The sequence below is a fragment of the Danio rerio genome, chromosome 23 (genome assembly GCF_049306965.1).
Source record: "Danio rerio strain Tuebingen ecotype United States chromosome 23, GRCz12tu, whole genome shotgun sequence".
NCBI lineage: Eukaryota > Metazoa > Chordata > Actinopteri > Cypriniformes > Danionidae > Danio > Danio rerio.
Genome location: NC_133198.1, coordinates 897501 through 922500, shown reverse-complemented (window position 1 = coordinate 922500; position 25000 = coordinate 897501). Strand labels below are relative to the sequence as shown.

General features: G+C 39.4%; 1 protein-coding gene and 1 long non-coding RNA gene across 7 annotated transcripts in view; one reads left to right on the top strand and one right to left on the bottom strand.

Moving 5' to 3' along the window:
- Positions 1-4066: 4066 nt before the first annotated feature.
- LOC137489064 (uncharacterized) lies at positions 4067-19180 on the top strand. The gene is made up of 2 exons (XR_011008376.2): positions 4067-4330; positions 18283-19180. It is a non-coding gene; the product is annotated as an uncharacterized lncRNA (long non-coding RNA).
- The window catches only part of frmd4bb (FERM domain containing 4Bb), a 71596-nt gene continuing 51961 nt past the window's right edge, over positions 5366-25000 (bottom strand). For 3 of the 6 annotated variants that reach the window (XM_009296563.5, XM_009296561.5, XM_073939643.1), the window contains 11 exons: positions 23818-23956; positions 22602-22735; positions 21915-22031; positions 19931-20159; positions 19217-19273; positions 18308-18449; positions 16663-16827; positions 12431-13209; positions 10080-10215; positions 9629-9735; positions 5366-7904 (listed from right to left, as the gene is read on the bottom strand). In XM_009296563.5, the coding sequence (XP_009294838.1) occupies positions 9645-9735; positions 10080-10215; positions 12431-13209; positions 16663-16827; positions 18308-18449; positions 19217-19273; positions 19931-20159; positions 21915-22031; positions 22602-22735; positions 23818-23956 (1989 nt within the window). In that variant the 3' untranslated portion in view covers positions 5366-7904; positions 9629-9644. The remainder of the gene's footprint in view (positions 7905-9628; positions 9736-10079; positions 10216-12430; positions 13210-16662; positions 16828-18307; positions 18450-19216; positions 19274-19930; positions 20160-21914; positions 22032-22601; positions 22736-23817; positions 23957-25000) is intronic. The other 3 variants (XM_073939642.1, XM_009296562.5, XM_073939644.1) reach the window with 1 other exon arrangement.

Sequence of the window (25000 nt, the reverse complement as noted above, 5' to 3'; positions counted from 1 at the left end):
GCTAATTAATGCTAAAATCATGCTAGTAACATGCTAATTCATGCTAAAATCATGCTAACAACATGCTAATTCATGCTAAAATCATGCTAGTAACATGCTAATTCATGCTAGAATCATGCTAACAACATGCTATTTCACGTTAAAATCATGGTAATAACATGCTAATCTATCTATCTATCTATCTATCTATCTATCTATCTATCTATCTATCTATCTATCTATCTATCTATCTATCTATCTATCTATCTATCTTTTCATACTTTTTAAAACTGTTTAAACTAAATAAACTATTCCCGTCAGGCTTTCACAAGCCAGCCTCAAAGTTTGTTCTCAAACTTTAAGAATCTAGTTATTATTCTGCTTCTTCTTCTTTCTTCTGAGACTAATTTTAAAGTCTATCTCCTCCTAACCCTTTCAAGCTTCATACCTCAAACTTTCGTCAAACCTTCAAACTGGTCTGACTCGGGTTGCTATATCTTTTCCGACTGATCCGACTTTCGGTTTTCCGAAAAACGACCCGGAAAATTCCCAAAATTCCCATTGACTTAACATTGGGTCAAACTTTGTGACCTCATAACTCTGCATCAGACTGTCCTACAGACTTCTAACTGGGCTCATTTAACTCAGTCTAGCCAGCAGCCAATAACTGATGACCTTTAAACTTACTAGCCACTCCCTAGCAACCACTTTTGGCACCCTAGCAACTGTCCCATAGACTTCCATTGTAAAAGACTGCCATTGACTTAACATTGAGTCAACCTTTGTGAGCTCATAACTCTGCATCAGACTGTCCTACAGACTAGAGTCAGGCCCCATTCAACTCAGTCTAGTCAGCAGCCAATCACTGATGACCTTTAGACTTACTAGCCACTCCCTAGCAACCACTTATGGCACCCTAGCAACTGTCCCGTAGACTTCCATTCAAAAGACTCTCATTGACTTAACATGGGATCAAACTTTGTGAGCTCATAACTCTGCATCAGACTGTCACACAGACTAATGGCTGAGCTCATTTAACTCAGTCTACCAAACTGCCAATAACTGATGAGCTTTTAACTTTCTAGCCACACCCCTAACTACCACATACTGCACCCTAGCAACTGTCCTATAGAATGAAATTAGCTGTGCTATCAAATGCTTATAATTCTAACATGCTAATGACATGCCAATCATGCTAGCAACATGCTACTCATATGCTAATCATGCTAATGACATGCTAACTCATACTGGAAACATGCTAATGACATGCTAATTTGTACTAGAATCATGCTAGTAACATGCTAATTCAAACTAGACTCATGTTAATAACTGGCCTACATGCATATCTTTGCATAGCAGTGTCCTATTGACTTGGGGGATGGCTCATCTGACTCAGACAACCAATGAGCATCTCAATATGATAATGAAGCTCACAAGCCACGCCCCCAAATTGATTCCATAGACTTCCATTAAAATAGGCCAAGATGCATATCTTTGCATAGCAGTGTCATAGAGACATGGGGGTTGGTTCATTCGACTAAGACAACCAACCACATTCAAGTTCACTCTGTAACCTCGCCCATAGCAACAAAACAGAGTACCCTAGCAACCATTCATCAACAGCTATATCTCAGCATCAGAACATCGTAGAGACTTGGAGATTGGCTCGTTTGACTCATGCTAGCAAACGGAACTTCCTATATGCTACACATGCTAGCAGTGACTAGCTACATGCTAATATTGACTAGCCCAGTACTGTAACTTGCTAGAAATGCTTACTAAGTATAAATGTTTTATCAATCATGTATGTGAGGCTTGCCTAGTAACCAACCAGGGTACCCTAGCAACTGCCTAGCAACCACCCAAATTACCCTAGCAACCGCCTAGCAACCACCTAGCAACGGCCTAGTAATGCCTTAGTAAGGGCCTAGCGACCACTCAGGACACCCTAGCAACCGCCTAGCAACGCCTTAGCAACCACTCAGAATACCTTAGCAACCACCTAGCAACACCTTAGCAACCACCTAGCAACCACTTGGGACACCTTAGCAACCGCCTAGCAACACCTTAGCAACCACCTAGCAACCACTCACAACACCCTAGCAACTGCCTAGCAACGCCTTAGCAACCACCTAGCAACCACTCAGGACACCCTAGCAACCACCTAGCAACACCTTAGCAACCACCTAGCAACCACTCAAGACACCCTAGCAACCACCTAGCAACGCCTTAGTAACCACTCAGAACACCCTAGCAACCATCTAGCAACCACTTAGGACACCTTAGCAACCACCTAGCAACACCTTAGCAACCACCTAGCAACCACTCAGAACACCCTAGCAACCGCCTAGCAACACCTTAGCAACTACCTAGCAACCACTTAGGACACCCTAGCAACACCTTAGCAACCACCTAGCAACCACTTAGGACACCCTAGCAACCGCCTAGCAACACCTTAGCAACCACCTAGCAACCACCTAGCAACCACTCAGGACACCTTAGCAACCACCTAGCAACACCTTAGCAACCACCTAGCAACCACTCAGAACACCCTAGCAACCGCCTAGCAACACCTTAGCAACCACTCAGGACACCCTAGCAACCACCTAGCAACACCTTAGCAACCACCTAGCAACCACTCAGGACACCCTAGCAACCACCTAGCAACGCCTTAGCAACCACTCAGAATACCCTAGCAACCACCTAGCAACCACTTAGGACACCTTAGCAACCATCTAGCAACACCTTAGCAACCACTCAGAACACCCTAGCAACCGCCTAGCAACACCTTAGCAACCACCTAGCAACCACTCAGAATACCCTAGCGACCACCTTGCAACACCTTAGTAACCACTTAGCAACTAGTCAGAACACCTTAGCAACTGCCTAGCACCACCTTAGCAACCACTTAGCAACCACTCAAAACACCCTAGCAACCGTCTAGCAACACCCTAGCAACCACCTAGCAACTAGTCAGACCACCTTAGCAACTGCCTTGCACCACCTTAGCAACCACCTAGCAACCACTTAAAACACCCTAGCAACCGCCTAGTAAAATGCTAATTCATGCTAGAATCATGCTAACAACATGCTAATTCATGCTAGAATCATGCTAGTAACATGCTAATTTATGCTAGATTTATGCTAACAACATGCTAATTCATGCTAGAATCATGCTAGTAACATGCTAATTCATGCTAGAATCATGCTAACAACATGCTAATTCATGTAAGAATCATGCTACTAACATGCTAATTCATGCTAGAATTATCCTAGTAGCATGCTAATTCATGCTAGAATCATGCTAGTAACATGCTAATTCAACCACTTCAAACTTTCAGATTCGGCTTTTCAAGCCACCATAAAGTTTGTCCTCAAACTTTAATATCTAGTTTTAATTGCGCTGCATGTCAGAGATGTTTGTGGTGCGGCTGTTGATTAGTTTTATTACTCAATGAAATCTCGGGAATGCGTTCACCTCATAAACTGGGCTTTGTACCACAACACAGGGCAAGTGTTTAAGAGCTAACACGGGAAAGATTCTTGTTAGGGCAGGACTGTTGAATCCAGAAAGACTTGAGATAATTATGTTACCCGTCATTCAGCAAACGCGGTTGTTGCTAGAAGAGATACAGCTGCGGCCGGAAGTTAACGAGAATTATTTATTTCATATAATAGGTTATCAATTAGTTATATTTTATTAAGGTCTACCCCAAACCCAACACTCACAGTACAGTAATTATACCGAGTATTATTCATGTTATTTATTAACCTATTCATAATTATTGAAGTCTACCTACCCCATCTATAAACCCAACCCTCACCGTATTATAAAAAACTGTAATTTCACCGAGTATAATTTATAAAATTACACATTAAAATGTATTTTATTAATGTCTACCCTCAAGCTGAACCCAACCCACACGAATTTGAAAACAAGTATCGAATATTGATCATATTGTTTATTAAATTACTTATTTTATTTTATTAACGTCTACACCTCACAGTAATGTGAAATAAAAATTATTTTTGTACAGTCTCACAAAAATTATGCTAGATTGATGGAATCCGCAGCTGTATCCCTTCTAGCCTTTACCCGCATGGCAACATCAAGTAGAAAGCGAGTTCTCGTTAGCGTGTTAGTCTCGCTCAAACAATGAAGTTGAAACTGGTTGTTGGATTAAGTGTTCACGAAGAAGTGTTCACACATCTGGCTGTCACTTCTGCTCATTCAGTTTTCCTCCCTGTCCTGGGAGTACAACACAATGTAACGCATAAACACGAACAGCCTGTCAGATTAACACAACGTTCGCCAGTTCACCTGTTGAAGAAAACAACACATTCTGGAAAGGTAGGTTTTGACACTCGGTTGCTGATTTAAGATGATTTTTGCTGGTCGTGAGCGGCTTTAAGAGGGTTAGTTCACCTAAAAAACATGTTTTTTATGCATATTGTGCTCGGCCGCACTGCTGACGTATACCGCTGATTAGGGTTGCCAGGTTTTCACAACAAAGGTAGCCTCGAATGCCCAAAACCAGCCCTGAACTCAAAATATGCCATTCCTGTATGTAAAAAAACAATTATTTACATCATGGAATGCATTATACAGTTCTCTCTCTCTCTTTTTAAAATTACTGTATTTTGGTAATGCTAAACATTCAACGCTTCAGATTGACATCTGATGAACTCAGTCCTCCAGCTTGTAGTGATGCTTTTTTTTTTTTAGTTTTGTTTGAATATATTTTGCATCACTATTTATTTAAACATTTTGTTTTACTTATAAAGGTTCAATTAAATATAGGCCTGTAGCCAGCCTGGTGAAAAGGGATGTTCTTTTTTTCTTGAAATATGGACCCTTTTGCAGTTATAAGCCTTATTTTCTATTTAATCGTGAGGTTTAAATACCATTTAAGCACTATCTTTTGCATGAATTAGCTTGTCAGATGGTCATCAACCACATTTTTTGATGTACCAAAAGCATTTCCTAAAGATTTAGAAGAAAAAAATATGAGAATAATGCTTATTTTTCCAAAACAAATTTATTACATCATATATCATTAGAAAAAAAAGGATGCTGCTCAAGTTTTCAATTAAAAACTAGCCGATTGTCATTTATTAGGCAAACACAAACTGGCCAGCACATTCAACTTACCTCAGTCACACTGAAGCAACGGCCAAAAGAGGATTCCGCTTGGTCTCAAAGTCTTCTACGATAGTTATTTTCACAATTTATTATGGCATAGCAGTCAAAATAGGACAAATTCAGGACACCCACGCCAACACAGGGGGAACATGCAAACTCCACACAGAAACGCCAACTGACCCAGTCAGGGCTCGAACCAGCAACCTGTAATACTGTAATAAAATTACCAATAAAGACACTGAATACACACCTTGTTTCTTTTTTATTCACATCCTTCTGGTAAAGCAGAGTTCACTTATTCAAGAAATGAACAGCTGATGTGCTGGTCACATTCAAACCATATACACTTTAAAAAACACCAAACATCTGTCTAAAACGTGTGCTTTTACATCACATGCTCCTAAGCCACAAATACAGACAAAACAGGAAAACACGATTTGTACACGGTCAGACCCACACATTCAGAGATCCGGGGTTTCCATCATGGCACATGGGCATCTTGTTGATGAGGCTTAAAGCAATGTTTCCCACTCAGCACAAGTTTGAGTGCCGACATCTAAAATCATCTGTCTGAGAAATAAAAGAATCTGTGTATGAGTCACGATTAAACGCTAAATTAATGCTCAATTATATTACAGTTTGAGAAATGAAACTAGTTGGACAACAACTTTACAAGAAGGGTGCGTTAGTCAGTGTTTGTATAGTATTGTTAAAATCATTTCACAACCACAAACAATATGCGATTCTGAGTGCGCCTCACACAGGTGAGTGGGCTTGACAAACCACCTGTAGAAAACACACTCTTTCATCTCTCTAAGACGTTAACAGACATATGCACCAGTTTTTGCACCATACACTTTCTTAAAATCACTCCATATCTCTTAAAACATTGTGCATTTCTGAGTGTGCCTCAAGCAGGTGAGTGGGCTTGACAAACCACCTGTAGAAATCACTCTCTTTAGTCTCTTTGAGACGTTAACAGACATATGCACCGGTTTTTGCACATTTGCTTTCCTAAAATCACGCTATATCTCTCAAAAGCATTGTGCATTTCTGAGTGTGCCTCAAACAGGTGAGTGGGCTTGACAAACCACCTGTAGAAAACACTCTCTTTAGTCGTTCTGAGACGTTAACAGACATATGCACCAGTTTTTGCACCATACACTTTCTTAAAATCACTCCATATCTCTTAAAACATTATGCATTTCTGAGTGTGCCTCACACAGGTGAGTGGGCTTGACAAACCACTTGTAGAAAACACTCTCTTTAGTCGCTCTGAGACGTAAACAGACATATGCACTGGTTTTTGCACCAGACACTTTCTTAAAATCACTCCATATCTCTCAAAAACATTGTGCATTTCTGAGTGTGCCTCAATCAGGTGAGTGGGCTTGACAAACCACTTGTAGAAAACACTCTCTTTAGTCTCTCTGAGACGTTAACAGACATATGGACCAGTTTTTGTACCAGACACTTTCTTAAAATCACTCCATATCTCTTAAAAGCATTGTACTTTTCTGAGTGTGCCTCACACAGGTGAGTGGGCTTGACAAACCACCTCTCTATAGAGAAAACTCCCCATTGAATTCTCTCCACACTAACTTCCTTTGTGTAATCAGCCCTTGTTGTGTGTGTTGTCTCGATGCCTCGTCATTTGGAAGTCACTTTGGACAAAAGAATCTGCTAAATGACTTAACGTTAATTATTCATTCATTCATTTATTCATTCATGTTCTTGTCGGCTTAGTCCCTTTATTAATCCGGGGTCACCACAGCGGAATGAACCACCAACTTATCTAGCACGTTTTTAAGCAGCGGATGCCCTTCCAGCCGCAACTAATCTCAACCCTAACCCTAACCCATCACTCATTCACAAACACACTCATACACTATGGATAATTTAGCCTACTCAGTTCCCCTATAGCGCATGTGTTTGGACTGTGGGGGAAACCGGAGCACCCGCAGGAAACCCACGCCAACAAGGGGAATACATGCAAACTCCACATAGAAATGCCAACTGACCCAGCCAGGGCTCAGATCAGCAACCTTTTTGCTGTGAGGTGCTAACCACCTCATTATTTTATATTATTCAATTATTTAGGATATGCTCATTTCCTGAATTAATCTGTGTGTTCATCGACAGCGTGTTTCAGATGCCAGCCTCAATCTTCACTTGTGCTGAACTGAAACATTGCTGTAATATCACTGACGACATCATTACAGCACAAACAGGCTCAAAATATCAGCTCGACCTCTGTTTTTCTTTTAAAGCAGAATGATTAAGTCTGGATCTTCTGGCATCGGCAGTTTACTTCAATCAAGTGCTATTCTAACAGAGCTTGTGCAGGATAACACATGTACTGCAAACAACTCGCTCGTCATGATCCGAGTGCAAATCACGCACTTCTGCAGCTCTCAATAAATTAAAAAAGCTATTAAAAACAACAGGGGTAATAATAATATTTACATTATTCTGAGTCTTGCATGTCCGCTGTTGATGATGTATAAAATGGCTCGTCTCCTCGGCATTCGGAAACTCTGAAATGACATTCAGTCTATGTGCGCACTTCTCATTTGCTTTCAGTTTGTCTGTGTTCGCCACATTAATAATGACGCAGACAGGGTCATTTATCCACTTGTATTTGCATCCACTGTCGCTCTGGAACTGAAAGACATCTCTGGGTTATGTCCATGTCGTCCACATCTGTCCTTAAGGTGCTTCTTGTCTGCTTTCTTGTCTGCAGTCGAGTTGCTGTGGTTTCAGCTTGTGCTCTGTGATCGCACTGTAAATAGTCAAAAATAAAAAATTTGCTAGTTAGTTAGAATCAAATTGCAGCTTTTTACAATCTAGAGCACATTTCTCAATGCTTCAGTGAACTTTAAACAAAACTCTTAACAGTTCTTTACACATTTAAAGAAACACAACACATACAACATGTTTACAGAATTAAACAGCTATGTTTTATTATTTCTAAATACATTCAACTGGTCTGGCCGGAGCACTTTTAGCTTAGCTTAGCATAAATCATTGAATCGGATTAGACCATTAGCATTTTGATCAAATTTATTTATTTTTTTAAATAGGCTCATTTTACAGAGTTAAACAGTTGAGTTTTATTCTTTCATTCATTTTCTTGTCGGCTTAGTCCCTTTATTAATCCGGGGTCACCACAGCGGAATGAACTGCCAACTTATCCAGCATATTTTTACGCAGCAGATGCCCTTCCAGCCGCAACCCATCTCTGGGAAATATCCACACACACACACACATACACTACGAACAATTTAGCCTACCCAATGCACCTGTGCCGCATGTCTTTGGACTGTGGGGGAAACCGGAGCACCCGGACCCACGCGAATGCAGGGAGAACATGCAAACTCCACACAGAAACGCCAAGTGAGCCAAGGTTCGAACCAGCGACCTACTTGCTGTGAGGCGGCAGCACTACCTACTGCACCACTGCGTCGCTCCAGTTGATTTTTACCATTTCTGAATCCATTCAATTTATCTCAGTGCCTGGCAGGAGCATGTTTAGCTTAGCTTAGCATAAATCATTGAATCGGATTAGACCATTAGCATTTTGGTCACAAATGTAAGAAAAACTTTTATTTTATTTTTTTTTAGAAATATGCTCAGTTTATACAGTAGTAAAACAGTTGAGTTTAATTCTTTCTGTATCCATTCAACCAATCTCTGGGTCTGGAGGGAGCATAGCTTAGCTTAGACCATTAGCATTTTTAATCAAAAATAATGATAACATTTATTATTATTATTATTATTATTATTATTATTTTATATACATAATATTATTATTTTATTTATTTATTTATTTATTTATTTATTTATTTATTTATTTATAGGAAATATGCTCATTTTAGAGTTAAAGTTAAACAGTTGAGTTTTACAATTTCTGAATCCATTCAACCAATCTCTGGGACTGGCACTTTTAGCTTAGCTTAGACCATTAGCATTTTTGCTCAAAAATAATAATAACATTTATATATATATATATATATATATATATATATATAATTATTATTATTATTTTATTTTTATTTTTTTCTGATTCAGCTGATTTCCGGGTCTGGCAGGAGCACTTTTAGCTTAGATTAGCATAGATCATTGAATCAGATTAGACCAGGGGTCACCAATCTCTGTACTGGAGGGTCGTTGTCCCTGCAGGGTTTAGCAACTTGCCTCAACACACCTACCTGGATATTTCAAGTACACCTAGTAAGACCTTGATTAGCTTGTTCAGGTGTGTTTGATTAGGGTTGGAGCTAAAACCTGCAGGACACCGGCCCTCCAGGAACAAGTTTGGTGATCCCTGGATTAGACTATCAGCATCTCATTAAAAAAAACACCCTTCTGTAGTTACGTAGAACACAACAGAAGTTGTGGTCAGAGATTATAAATGTCAATCATTGTGTGTTTATATGTTCGGCTCAAGGTGTATATGGCTGGTTGTTGGCCTCTATAAAGTGATATTAATGAGCGATGTCTGACCTGTCCTGTGTGCAGTTCAGTTTTCTGTGTCGGAGCAGCTGGCCACGGCTCCAAACACCTCCAGTGGCTCTGAAGTGTGAGACGCCGCTCCTTCTGATGGGAACCGGCTGTAAGAAAACACAAACATTAACCCTTCTGTTGACTGATGGGTTAAAAATGACCCGGGCGGCATTTTAGCAGAAGAACAAAACTAAACAATTTTTGTTTATTTTTTTATCTTGAAATTTGGTGGCATTTTCTAAAATGACCCCATCATTAGAAAAAAATATAGGAAATAATAATAATAAAAAATATATGTAGGAAATACAGAAAATTAATTGCTCTGTTAAACATTATTTGTGAAATATTTTTAAAAAATAAAAAAATAGTACGTATAAACCCTGAATGAACGTTTTGAAGAGCTGATGCGTAGCAGCCTCACACACACGTGTGTCTCCAGGCTTCTTCTCACCTGCTGTGTGTTGGACTGCGGCTGTATGCAGGACTATAAGCCCCAGCGCTCAAGGGACCGTCCGGCAGTTCTCCATCCGCCAGACCCACTGCTAACTGATTCTGCCAGTTTCCCCCTCCGCTAGCAGTCGACGACACTAGAGAGAAACAGAGGCGTGATGTGTTAAACAATGTTCATCAGAAGAGGCGAAACTGTCCCCACAATGATATGGTGCTGCGTTCGAGCTCTAGAGCTTTGGTCTCAGAAATAAAGGTAAGACAGCTGTTACTGGGGTGGTTCCTTTTCAAAAGGTACACATTTGTACTTAAAGGGTCCATGTTGGTACCTCAAAAGTATATATTAGTACCAATATTTTTTAGACTGGAACACTTTTGTACTTTTTAGGTATCAATATGTACCCTTGAGATATTATTATGGACCTTTCAGGTAAAGATTTGTACATTTTGAAAAGGCACCACCCCAGTGACAGCTCACGCACCTTTATTTCTGACAGTGTTATGGTCACTATCCCAGCAAGCATTTTTCTTGTTAAAAATAAGTCTAAGGGTGTGTTTCCTCTGGCACGATGGGAGTGCCAAGCATTTTCAGTTCTTTCATACGGAAGTTGAGCATAAACAGCTATGCAGTCACTATGAGATTGAAATTGGCATGCGCTATGGGATTGAAGATGGAATTAGGAGTGCCAGAAACGGTGGGCATTTCTCGACTTTATGCAAATGTCAAGCGAAAATCTCTAAGCAGAAACCAATCACTGTGGAAAAACAGGCAAGGCAAGATGCTCCAACTTTCTGATAGCAAAAGTGTAACTTTAGGCTGCGTGTCCACCGAAGTGTTTTGTACTGCACAAATGCAAACGCTGCTCTAAAAACTGTCAGCTACAGAGTAGTGTTGTCGTGATAGTGGAACTTGGTACCAATGGATACTAGGCTTGGGCGGTAATCGGGTAATATGGTATACGGCGGGATCTAAAAATAGCAACCGTGTCAGTTCAATACCGTTATACCGTCATAAAGACAATGCACTGAAATAGGAGACAAATATTAAATAATAAATACTATTTATTTAATGCCTACAAATACGTATGCGTGATTGTCATGACGGGACAGTGGAGGAGAGAGAGAGAGAGAGAGGTGAGGTTGGATTTCGAGTCTCGCACCAAGTCACCTGCAGTGTGTGTGTGTGTGTGTGTGTGTGTGTAAATAAGAGAGCATGCTGTCTGTGTGTCAATTGGTTCTCCCCCCCCCCTCTCTCTCTCTATGTGTGTTTGTGTGAATGAGAGAGAAAGAGAGAGAGAGACACACACACAGCATCTACGTGGATGCGTGTGTGCTCGGGAGCGATATTGTAAAAAGTTACTGACCACTCCCGCGCTTTTTTCAGAAACACACACACGCACGCACACACACACACACACACACACACACACACATATACAATGAAAGAAAGAGCAGGCGTGGTGCTGTGCGTCTCTCTCTCTCTCTGTGTGTGTGTGTGTGTGTGAGTGAGAGAGAGAGAGAGAGAGAGAGGGAGTGTGGTGCTATGCATCTCTCTCGCACTCTGTGTGTGTGTGTGTGTCCCATTCAGATCTCTAACACGAACAAGACAAACAGCTGACCGCGAACCTCAGGTCGCATATACGGTATTCAGTTTCTGGATGATTTAGGCTCAAGCCAACAGTTTGGTGACGCTGTCTGAGCCTTACGTCATATTTTTTTATTATACACGGTAATACCGGATACCGGGGTAAAATAGGGAGGAGGTTTAACGGTATCAAAATTTGGATACTGCCCAAGCCTAATGGATACTGAAGATTTAAAAACGTCCATTTGCCGCTAACATTTGAGTGTTGTTGATGAATCGCAGCTCCAGTGTTCCTGTATCTGTGGTTACACTCAGTAAACGGCGGTGAGTTGGATGAACTGATGTCAGTCATTTCTGATGAGCACGTTAACACAATGGTAGATCAGCGGTGTTTAAGAGTGTGCTCAACAGCGCTCAAATGTTAGCGGGAAATAGACATTTATAAATTTCAGTACTGATAGGTACCACACTCCAGTATTGTGACAACACTACTACAGAGTATCCTGCGGTTCCATTACAAGTTTAAGTGTTTAGCAGATTATTTGTTGACTGTTGTGGGGTATAGTTGCACTCCTACTCCACTGTGATTGGGCAGCTAGCTCAAAAGAATAGCCCAAATCTAGACTAGTTTAGAGTGATTACTTTAAGAATAGAGTTTTTGCGGCCAAGTAGAAACTTTTTCATGACCTGGTACTGGGTCACGACCCGGTGGATGGGAACCCCTTCCCTTTTCTACATTATGTTATGTTTGATGTTATAAGTGTACTCACCTGAGGAGAAGGAGTTGGTCCGGCTGGAGTGGCTGAAGGGTGCGGGCAGCGTCTGGTAGCCCAAGCTGTGCTGGGAACCGCGGTCATACTTGTAGGTGTACACCAGCTGATAGGTGCCTGGGTCCCTATGCCCAGCACTGCGGTTGTACCATCCCTTTAAATGCTCTGCCACCAAAGCCCTGTACATGTTCTTCGTCAGCACCTCATTCAAGGGTCCCTGCCTTCCTCTAGGGGGCCTAACGGTGGCATATGGATTCTGTGACAAATTATCCAAACCTTCTATTCCATAATGCCTGTTGCGACCCCGGCCCTGGTAGCCATGTGCAGGGTAAGTGGGATTGATGTTATAGTGACCCTCTATTTCGCTCTCGTAAACATAAGCTCCATTGGAACAAGGCTCATAATCGAAGCCAGCATACCCAGCGACGTAGTAAGCAGTTGGTCCGTAGTGGTTCTGCTGGTAGGAACTGGAGTTTTGAGGGACCAGGTTGGGCATGCTGCCTGTATTGCCATAGATCTCCACTTTGCGGTGGAGCCGGTAGTCGTGGGAGTGTGAGTCCAGGGTGCGGTAAGGAGGAGTAGCCGAGCAGGGGAGGCAGAAGTCCATGCTGGACATGCTGGTATAGGAGGAGCAGTCGTCCAACACCTCAGTGCTGTTGCTGCGGCGGGAGGGAGACAGCGGGAAGACAGACTTGTTTGCACAGTGAGAATGGAAAAGTTGTGACTGAGACTCCAAACTGCCACTGCGATGCCGGAAAGCTCGGATGTGACCGTCTGACCTACAGGAGAGAAATACATATGACTTGTTTGTTTGGGCTGAAGAGAGTGCACTGACTAACCTAAACCTGTGGTGATCAGCCTGGTGATCTTAATGAGCTGATTTGGGTTGATAAATCAAGATCAGAGCTAAGGTTTGCAAGAAGGCAGATCTCAAAGGTAGAGGATTACGTAGACTTGACCTAATCTTCCTGCATCAAAGAGAAAATCACCTAGATCGGGGAGGACAAGTTTGGTTCTGAGGAGTCACAGTCTGCAGAGTTGTGCTTCAACCCTAATCAAATACACTTGAACAAGCTAGTAAAGGTGCTAGGGAGTGACAGGTCTTTTTCTCAAAACTGAACAGAACTGTGACTGAGGCTCAAAATTGTCCTTGCATTGCTAAAAACCTTGGATGTGACCTTCCGACCTACAGGATACAAATAAGTATGCCTTGTTAGTTTGAGAGTGCACTGACTAACTTAAACCTGTGGTGACCACTCATTCTCCTGGCGATCTTAATGAGCTAGTTTGAGTTTGCTAAATCAAGATTAGAGCTAAAGTTTGCAGGAAGGCAGATCTCAAAGGTATTAGATTAAGCACCTTGACCTAATCTACTTGCAGTCTATATGGGGAAGGGTAAATTTGGTTCTGAGGAGTCACAATCATGCTGAGTTTTGCTCCAACCCTAATCAAATACCCTTGAACAAGCTAGTAAAGGTGCTAGAGAGTTACAGGTATTTTTCTCAAAACTCTGTAGAACTGTGACTGGGGTACCAAACCGTCGATGCAATTCCGCAGATGTGACCTTCCGACCTTCAGGATAGAAATAAGTATGCCTTGTTAGTTTGAGAGTGCACTGACTAACTTAAACCTGTGGTGACAATTAATCCTCCTGGTGATCTTAATGAGCTAGTTTGAGTTTGTTAAATCAAGATTAGAGCTAAAGTTTGCAGAAGGGCAGATCTCAAGGTATAGGATTAAGCACTCTTGACCTAATCTAATTGCAGTCTAGATCAGGAAGGGTAAGTTTGATTCTGTGGAGTCACAATTGTGCAGAGTTTTGCTCCAACCCTAATCAAATACACTTGAACAAGCTAGTTTAGGTGCTAGAGAGTTACAGGTATTTTTCTCAAAACTCTGTAGAACTGTGACTGGGGCTCCAAACTGTCGATGCAATTCCGCACCGTGACCTTCCGACCTACAGGATAGAAATGAATATGTCTTGTTTGCTTGTTGAAAGAGAGTGCACTGACTAACCTAAATAAGAGGTGCCTAGTTCTGTCCCATGTAATATATCAAGCCAGCCCTGCTCCAACACACTGGTCTATATTCATCAAGGGCTCCTGAAGATCTTAATGAAATGGTTTGTGTGTGCTAAATCAAAGTTGAAGCTAAACTTTGCAGGAAGGCTGATAGGATTCAGTATTCTTGACCTACACTACTTGCAATGACAGTCTTACACAAACAAAACAATGGCTGACCTGCTATTATTAAGGGCTGATGTGAAGATGATGGAGTCGATCAAAATAAAGGTTATAATTTGGAGACAAATAATTATGAAGGGATGGCGTTCGGCAGATTCAGCATCATTTCAAGTATGGGTTACAAAATTGGCAGCGTATTGGTGATGGGAAGTTCGGATCATTTTACTGACTCGGATCTTTGAGTCTCGTTCATCAAGATGAACGAATCTGTTTTCGAGTCATTTCGTTCATTTGGTTCAGTTTGCCAAAATATTATTACAATGTTACGAATTGCTTCCAAACACATCTACAACTAGCCCAAAAGGTTGATTGCACAACAAATAAGTCATAAATAGAAAATATGAAGGAGAAAATAATAATTCAATGTTGACCTGCTCTTTTGTCTATGAAGATATTGTTGTCTCTTTGCTCAGCTCACCTCTTCATGTCTTCAAATGTCAAGGGTTCATTCACGTTACACTGACAGTCACATATAATCTTAATCAATGCACAGTCTAAGCCGATAGGAGCCATGACCGTTCGTTCATCACGTGACAGAATGACTCAAACCCGAGGACTCGAGAGATGAACAGTTCAATTCTTTTTCCGGCTCTAAACACTTATGATTGGCCCGTGAGGAACGAGAGACTCAGACCCGATAGAGGACTTGAGAGATGAACGGATCAATTCTTTTTCCAGCTCTAAACGCATATGATTGGCTTGTGATGAACGAGTGACTCAGACCCGATAGAGGACTGGAGAGATGAACGGGTCAAAACTTTTTCCGGCTCCAAATGCATATGATTGGCTCTTGATGAACGAGAGACTCAGACCCGATAGAGGACTCGAAAGGTGAGCGGATCAATTCTTTTTCCGACTCTAAACGCATATGATTGGCTTCTGCCAATGGACTTGAAATTAACGATACTACCTGCACAAGTGTGCGCACGCACGGATGAACGAATCACTCCCTGAGAGGACTCGTAGTTCCCGAGTCATATTGATGATTCGTTCAAAATGAACGAGACGTTCATGAATGACCCATCACTACAGCGTATGCGAAAGTGACGAAACTACTTGATAAAATGGAAGTTTTCCAGGGAAGGTATGACAAATATCTACCATTCTAAAAAAGGCTGAATAAGGTATTTGGGTCCCACTTTATATGTTTTGCTTCACTATTTCTTTAAGTACTTTGCATCAAAAAGTAAATACAATGTACTAACACTTGTGGTGCTCTTGAGGTGGATAAGGGTCGGGTTAGGGACAGGTTTGGGAGTATGGGTAGGTTTAAGGGTGGGTTAAGGTGTGAAGGAGGTCACCAGTATAATTACAGATTTGCCTTCATACTTCTGAATTCTGACTTTGCTGCTCTGGCAATCACAGTTCTGTAACGCTAGCAGGCAGTGGGGTTTCTGTGTTCCACTGTGCCAAGTTCATTCACCAGTGTTGTGGGTTCATGCCGAAAATGCATGCAATGTTACTGTAGAGGTAGCTTAAACTTACACTCATTCCAGGAAGAAAGAGTTGGCAACTTTGAACAACTTTAATCATAAAATAAACACAAAATACAGGTATGTTACTGCTGGAGTGTATAATAAATATAACAACAAGTATACTACAGGACTGAACACTTGCTAGAAACACTTCCCACCTGCTTCGCACTGCTCCCACAGCTCTTACCCCTCCAAATCACCAATCACAGGTTATGCGTCTGTGTAAAGGCAATGGTGCGCCCACTCTGTGCACTCGATGAATAAGTATAACTTGGCCTTAAGTTGGCCTTAAGATTGAGGAGCCACAGTCCTGCAGAGTTTACTCTGACCATAACCAAAGACACTTAAAAAACCTGTTAAGGTGCTAGAAAGCTAGGTGCGTAAGTTTCTAAAGGTATTTCTCTTTAAGAAACTTAAACTTGGACATGAAGAAACTGTAGAATTGCACCATAATTCAAGGGTGTTGTTAGTGATGGTTTCTGAGTGGTTGTTAGTGGGATGTTACTGAACTTACCGGAGTTGACTGCTGCTGTAGGCATTACGGGGCAGGACTGGGGTCTGTGGTAAACTGCGGGGATCCTTTGGCATTCTGGATAAAGTTTTACAGGGACTGCTCTGGGCGGAGAAAACCTCTCGAGGGGTATAATAATGTCCAGGCTCTTGCACCTCATGATCTAATCTGAAAGAGAAATGTCCAGTGATTATTAAACCAAGAGCTCAGACGACGAGTCTTGCCTGTATTGAACATGTCTAGGTAACCTTTCAGACCAAAATCTAAAGACAAAAGAGATGTCGAGACATGAAGTGACAAAAGAAATGTTTCGTGTATAAGGACAATGATTATTTAGAGTTGACCTACAGATTTGTGCATGGGAAGTGGCGTACGCACATTTTCGCACCCGTTTTGTGCATGTGCCATGTTTATAAATGAGACGTGCTTGACTGTTGTGTTGATACAGTAAATGTAGGTAGCAGGTTTGGGTGATAGATCACTTTATCTATTAACTTGATTGTGTAGTTTTCATCGATTTGTTTAAATGAAACTTGGGCTGCGTCCGAAACCGCCTACTACTCAGTAGGTACTGCATTTAAATTTAAACGTACTACTCGGCCGTTAGAAAAGTACGTTCTATACAGTATGAATGTGAAAAGTATGAATGAAATTCGGACGCACTACATCCGCCATTTTGACATAGTCACGTGATGTACCTGCGTAATTTGCGAAGCTTCACTCCTATTCATGAATTCGCTCGCGGGGCATCCTGGGATAGCGCAGCATGCATGGGATGTGCACTCTAGAATCTCGCCGGAAGTAGTAAGTCATCCGGGTACTTCTCGCATACTGTTTTTCGAATTCTATGAATTCGGACATACTAATCGGCTCGCATACTGATTTTAGCATACTATATAGTATGGAAGTATGCGGTTTCGGACGCAGCCTTGGTTTTCGTTCTGAAATACAAACAGGGTGGGACAGAGTAGCTCCTCCTCTTTTTAAAAACAGCCAATAGTGTTTAGTTTCTCACCACTCTGCCAGTGAGAGTGCTTGAGCTGAAGTGCATCAAATGAACAGCCAATGAGAAGAAGGGGGTGGGGCATGTCAGACACTAGAAAGCATTTGATTGGTCAGAAAATTTGATGAGAAACTGAATTATGAGGTGACGACCAAAAAATCTACGACAAACTGCAGTTTAGGATGTTTACATCAGATCCAAACCTGATCATCTTCTAAAAAAAGCTAATAGATATCCTTAAAACGAACATACTGATACTAACATCTAAAAAACAAGACCTATAACGCTGCAAAGAAAAATAAATAAAAACACTGTTACAAAACTCTGTAAATAAAAACAATAACATGTAACCCACTAGCCTAGCGTGAGCAATTTATATGAACTGATATTGTGCAAAATAAATTGAATAAACGTGTTAAAATAAACAGTACAAAACAATATGTAAATAAATTCTCTTTATACAGTTTTTTACAATCATTACAAATTTATTTTCACTTTGATTTTATAAAATGTTTTAATTATTATTATGATTACTATTACTGTTATTATGAATACTATTATCATCATTATGCATTTGTAAATAAATCTTTATTATGTCATTATATCTGTTTATTTAACAGAGACAATGTTACGACAAAGACGCACCTGTTCAGAGGTCTGTCGTGGTGTGTGTCGCTGGATGAAGATCGTCTCTCGGGGTCGAAATCCAGCCCGGATGAAGACAGAGGAGGACTGAGACATGGAGAACACTGCACTGATCGAGAACGCGGCCTCTGACCGCCATCATCTGAACACACAGATCACAGTTAGTGACTGACTCTGCTGCATTTGCTTTAAAAATACAAGTTAAAAACAAACTATTAAGTCTTATAAATGTCGTCCATTAGCCATCAGAGTGTTTGAGCTGCTGAAGAGAATGTCAGCATAGACTAAGAGGATTATAGATGTGGAGTTTTAGATGAACAGAGACATAGACTGACAGAAGCATGAAGCACACATGCACACTTGACCAGCACTCAGAACACTATGGTGACACACAGGCATTTGTAGCTCCGCCCTCTTACTGAAAAGAGCACAGTCTCATTTGAATTTAAAGTGACAGTCACCAAAACAAGGGATAGTTCATACAAAAATATATTTTACTCACTAATCTCTCTCCCTTCAAGTGTTTTTAAACACTTATGCCTTTCTTTCTTTTTGTTAAGATATTTTTTAAAATGCTGAAAACCAGTAACCATCCACTTTTGAAAATTCTATACTATGTAAGTCAATGGTTACCGGTTTTCAGCATACTTCAAAATATCTTCTTTTGTGTTTAATTGGATACTACTTACTTTGTAAGTGTTTAAAAAGTAAAGCATGACAGAGTTTGAGTTTTTTTGGTGAACTGTCCCTTTAAATGGTTGGTTTTGCATGATGAGTGATCTGTTATGAGTGTGTTAAGCAGCACGCAATGCTGACGGAGATGGCACTGGAAGTGGGGTAATGTGTTGTAATAAATCTTAATTAGATGGCACAGAGAGCTGATAGCGGTTTGATAATTGATGTCATTACCGTCATCGAGAGGAAGACTATCACACAGAGAGCTGCACTCGGACTGAGCCAGTTCATCTGTGGAGGAAAACCACAAAACACGAGCGTGAAATTAAAGCAACGTCAGTCAAACGCTGAACTAAATTAACAACGTGACAAGATTAATCAAGATAATTTCATTTACGGTCTGTAGATTATCTGTTAAGCCCTTTTTGTTTTTGTTCATTCATTTTCCTTCAGTTTAGTCTATTTCAGAGATCTCCACAGTGGAATGAACCACCAACTATTCCAGGATATGTTTTATGCAGCGGATGCCCTTGCAGCTGTAATCCATTATTGGGAAACACCCATTCACACTCATTCACACACACTAATACACACAAAAATAATTGTCGCCACACTGCCCCCTAGTGTTCATTTCACCCAGAAACTGCAGTCAAACATATGTTCAAGTACGCTGTTTGCAGTCTTTCACAAAAAAATAGACCGAGGCATACGTGAGTATCTGAAAATGACAGTTCTATCCTCTTAACCAGCTCACACACCGCTAAACCTGTCTTAAATTTAACCTCGACAGCAGCAAAAATGTCCTGCGATACATCATGAGCACACAGCAGGTCCTTTAAAGCAGACGCTTGATCTGAATACACTTTTCGTGTTGGAAATACAGACACGGCCTTGAAGATACGACTGAAAGACAGCCTGCAGATAAAGACATGATGAGTTCTCCCTCACCGGCGATGATCACAGAGGCTCTCTGCGTGGGTTTCTGTCCTTTCTTCAGCCTGTATTGGTTCATTTCATCTTCGATCTCCTGCAGTTTCTGCATGGCGTCCAGACAGTTCCTCCGTCGTTTTTTCCGCACTAATTTGGAGATGTCAGGCTCCGCCGCGAGCTTCTTGGCCGCCTCCACGATCTTCTGCTGCAATGCAAAGCGGCTCTCCAGATTTCTGAGATACGGGTCCTGGAGGATGAAGAGTCGTTTAATAGATCTGTCTATTCATAAACATGTCAACAAATGCTAATATGCACACATGTTAATGTTAGCACTATTAGCTTTCCTAAAATATTAGCATTTTTTGCAGTGTATTATAACAGGCTTCATCACACAGTTGATGCTTTCAGATTTCCGAGAGCTGCTTTCGTTAGTTGTTTTGTAATGTGGGTAACAATTTCAGCTATTATCAATAATATTATCGAAGCTCAAGAATAACTCACACCCATAATTAACTGCAGTTTTGAAGCAGTGTGTAGAAACCTCAAATCTAAAATGAATAAGTGCATGCTATAAATGTCACTGTGCGTCTTTCAGCCCATAAAACAAAACAAACCGATCAGGGTTAGTTTTAACAAACCGATCAGGGTTAATCTTGTGGCTTTTTCCGACACTGACCTTTAATGCAAGCCCACATGCTGGAGTTTGTTTGCTTATTTATTAATTTATTTGTTTATTAAGTTGTTTGTTCGTTCCTTTATTTATTGATTTGTTCATTTTAATTGATTTATTGATTTATTCGTTTAATTGTTTATTTATTTATTTTTTCATTCATACATTCGTTCATTTGTTTGTATCTTTATTTTTTCGTTCATTTGTTTATTTATATATTCACTCTTTCATTTTAGATTTTTGGTTATTTATTGTATTCGTGTGTTTATTCATTCATTTTTTCATTTGTTCATTTGTTTGTTTATTTATTCTTTCGTTCATTTGTTTATTTAATAGTTTATTAATTTTTTCATGTAGTCATTAATTTTTTCATTAATTTTTTTGTTTAATTTTTTGTTTGTTCACTTGTGTATTTATTTATTTATTCATTCCTTGGTTTATTAATTCAATCATTTATTCATACATTTATTTATTCAGTTATTCATGAATTTTTTCATTCATTCATTTGTTTGTTCGTTTGTCTATTTATTTGTTTGTTCATTTATTTATTTATTCATTTATTTAATTATTTATTTAGTTGTTTATTTATTTTATTATTTAGTTGTTCATTTATTTATTCATTTATTTATTTAGTTAGTTAGTTGTTTATTAATTTATTTATTTATTCATTTATTTATTCATTCATTTATTTATTTATTTATTTAGTTGTTTATTTATTTATTTATTAGTTTGTTTTTTATTCTTTCGTTCATTCTTTATTCATTCATTCATTAATTTGTTTTTATTTGTTTATTTATACATTTTTTATTCATTCATTTATTAATTCATTCATTTGTTTGTTTTTGTATTTGTTTGCTTATTCATTTGTTTGTTTATTTAATTATTTATTCATTCGTTTTTTTATGTATTGATTTTTTTGCATTCCTTCATTCCTTTGTTTATTTATTCTTTTGTTCTTTCATTTAATTAATTATTCATTCATCAATTCCTTTGTTTATTTATTTATTTGTTTATTCATTTGTTTATTTATTTATTTGTTTGTTTATTCATTTGTTTATTTATTCATTCATTCATTTGTTTGTTCATTTTTTTGTTCATTCAATTATTTGTTCAGTTGTTTAGTTTTTCATTTATTAATTTGTTTGGTTTTTTGTTTATTTATTCTTTTGTTTGTTCATTTAATTATTTATTCATTCATTCCTTTGTTTTTTATTTATTCATTCTGTCAATTAGTCAGTCAGATGAGCTGCAGTCTTTCAGTAATACAGCCAAAGCCTCAGGGTCTGATATATTACTCAGTCCAGGAAACGTCACTGTGTGTTTCAGACTCACCTCATTATATGGGAAAAGGTCGTCCAGTTTAAAGGCCGTCCCGACTCTCCTGCGCACATGAGGAGGGGTTTCTCCTTTAATAAGCGGATACTCTTTCGGGAGTTTGCCAGTGAGTTCCTGGTGATAAAAAAATAAATAAAGATCAGATCATGTATACTGTAAATGGGTGAAAGTCACAGGAAAAAACATATTTTAGACCAAAATTACAATAAAAATATATATATGTTTTGATTTATATTTATTTATATGGATACAGTTGAAGACAATATAAGAGAATTAATGACGTGTTAATTATTTATTTTAAAATAATTTCATTTAATCCATTTATTTTATTTGTCAATGTGTTCAATATTTACCTGAAACTAATTCTGCTTAATTCAAATATATTATTTTATAAAATAAATGAGTCTAATTATTTTATTTGTTTACATGTTCATTATTTATCTAAAACTAATTTCATTTAATCTGATTATTTTATTCAGTTTTTGATTTGAGAGAATGAATACAGACAAAACTAATACATTTTCACTGGCAAAGAAAAAACTCTTGTTAACAGAATTATTGCAAAATAAATCTCATCATGTCTATTGAAGTAAACAGCGCACAGGCTATTGGATGTTATTCATCAGACTACATTTTTAGTTTGAGTACAGAACAAATAGCACACAAATATTGGCTTTCTCTTACGGCTTCCCGCAGGCATATTTCCTTCAGCTCGGTCAGTTTTTGGCTTAGTATGTCCTGAATGTCTCGCTCCTTCTTTCTCAGCTCCGCAAGCTTCTCTTTTTTCTGCTCGTCGTTCATTTCTGAATCAGCCGAACCTGTGAAACAATCAATGCATCCATAACCGAGGAAAATATAAAGAGTCCAGCACTGAGTCCAAACTACACACGGCAAGCATCCAGTGACAAGCAACTTTTCTGTCTGTCTGACATAAACATTTAAACAGCAGCCACTGCACTCCTAATGAAATGGTTTGAATCTGATGAATACACATTAAAGCTCTTCAGCATCATTAATAGGCTACTGAGTGACTGATGCTGTCACAATTTCTGACCTTCATTGTCAAAGCATCTGCTAGTTATTTTATTTTCCAGATGTGAGGTGAACTGTCTGCTGCTGCCTTTAGTCCTATGGCAATAACACTGGGTGCATTTCACACTGAACAAAGCCCATAATCAGTACCTGAGGGGTTCTTTGTCATACACTGCAAAAAATGCTTTTCTTGCTTAGATTTTTTGTCTTGTTTCTAGTCTAAATATCTAAAATTTCTTACATCAAGAAGCATTTTCTAGACAAGCAAAACATGTTGTCTTGTTTTGATAAATAAAATGGCAATATTAGGTGACTTTTTCTTTAAAACAAGCAAAATAATCTGCCAATGGGGTGAGCAAATTAATCTTGTTTTTTCTTTTGACGTAAGATTATTTTGCTTCCCCCATTGGCAGATTATTTTGCTTGTTTTAAGGAAAAACTCACCTAATTTTAGCATATTATTTCTGAAAACAAGACTACATGTTTTTCTTGTCTAGAAAATGCTTCTTGATTTAGGAATTTTAAGATATTTGGACTAGAAACAAGACAACAAATCTAAGTAAAAAAAGCATTTTTTGCAGTGTAGTAGTTTATGCTGTCATCTAGCTGCGATGTTGCAGAAATAGAAACAAAAACTTGCTTTAAACTGAAAAAGACATGCTGATGGTTTAATCCGATTAAGTGATCCATGCTAAGCTAAGTTAAAGCCCCTTTCCAAACCCAGAGATAGGCTGAATGGACTAAAACTTTCAACTTTACTGGTTTACTCCAAGATTCTTTTCAAAAATCTGTCCATTTCCTGATTAAGTGTAGTGTTTTTCAAGGAGCAGCTCTCCAGCTATGCTGAGGGAAAGATGTGATTGTGTACCTGTGGAAACCAGGCTGCCGTTGCTGGCCATGATGAGCTGGTTCTTCACTCCAGCGCTCAGTTTGCTCATCTTCGATGCTCCGTTCTCCGTCAGATCCACTGCGATGTCTCCTAGACTTCTGGCTGTGGTGATTTTTGCCTGTCAAATGCATATAATGAGAAAATGTAGACTTTTTCAGCTATTACATTTCCCTTCTTTACTACCCTGGACACATCAGCATAGACAAAAGCAACTTCCTATTTTCAGAGTAGAGCAGGGGTCACCAACCTTTTGGAAACTGAGAGCTACTTCTTGGGTACCGATTAGTGTGAAGGGCTACCAGTTATTAAATAACACATTTTTCTTGATTTACTTTTATTATATGTTATTATTAATAATATTCATCTACGTGAAGACATTGATCATGTTAATGATTTCTCACAGCAGTTGTCAACAACGATTTAACAAAGTAGATAAATATCAATATGCAACACTTCACTTGTCTGAAATTGTTTTGAAAGTTTTTTTTTTTATATAAAACTTAATGTAATTTTCAAATTTACACCAATGCAAGTGTGATTTAAAAAGAATACCTATAGAAATATTAGATGCATCTTACTCATATGTGGTGTTATAATGAGCTATTTTTAGAACAGGCCTGTGGGCAACTCATGTGAACCTGGCGGGCTACCTGGGCTACCATGTCGGTGACCCCAAGAGTTCCCACTTAGCTGATGATTGATTATACGCTTGTTTGGCTTGCTGTCCCGGGAGAGAGCCCGTTTGCAGGGCGAGAGGGGAGCCTTGAGCTCAGGTAGATCTCGACAACTCCCCCTTTGATGACTAAAATGATTGCTATGAAGAGATGTGCTGCAGGATGAGAGCTTGACTGTAGTGCTAAATTTAGGCTGATCAATTCACTCGTTGTGCATGTTTTTGTAATGTGGGGGGGAAACTGGAGAACCCGGGGAAAACCCATGCGAGAACGGGAAGAACATGCAAACTATGCACAGAAACGACCGCCGGCCTGTTTAAGGGCTAGAACCGGTGACGTTCTTGCTGTGAGGCAACAGTGCTAACCACTGGGCCACCGTGCCGCCCTATGGAGGGAAAGGCGAAGAGGTAGGGGTGGAAGGGGGGATTCTGTAAATCGAAGATGACTGTAGTGAGTAACCCTGGCTCTTTATAGTGGGTTCGGTGAGT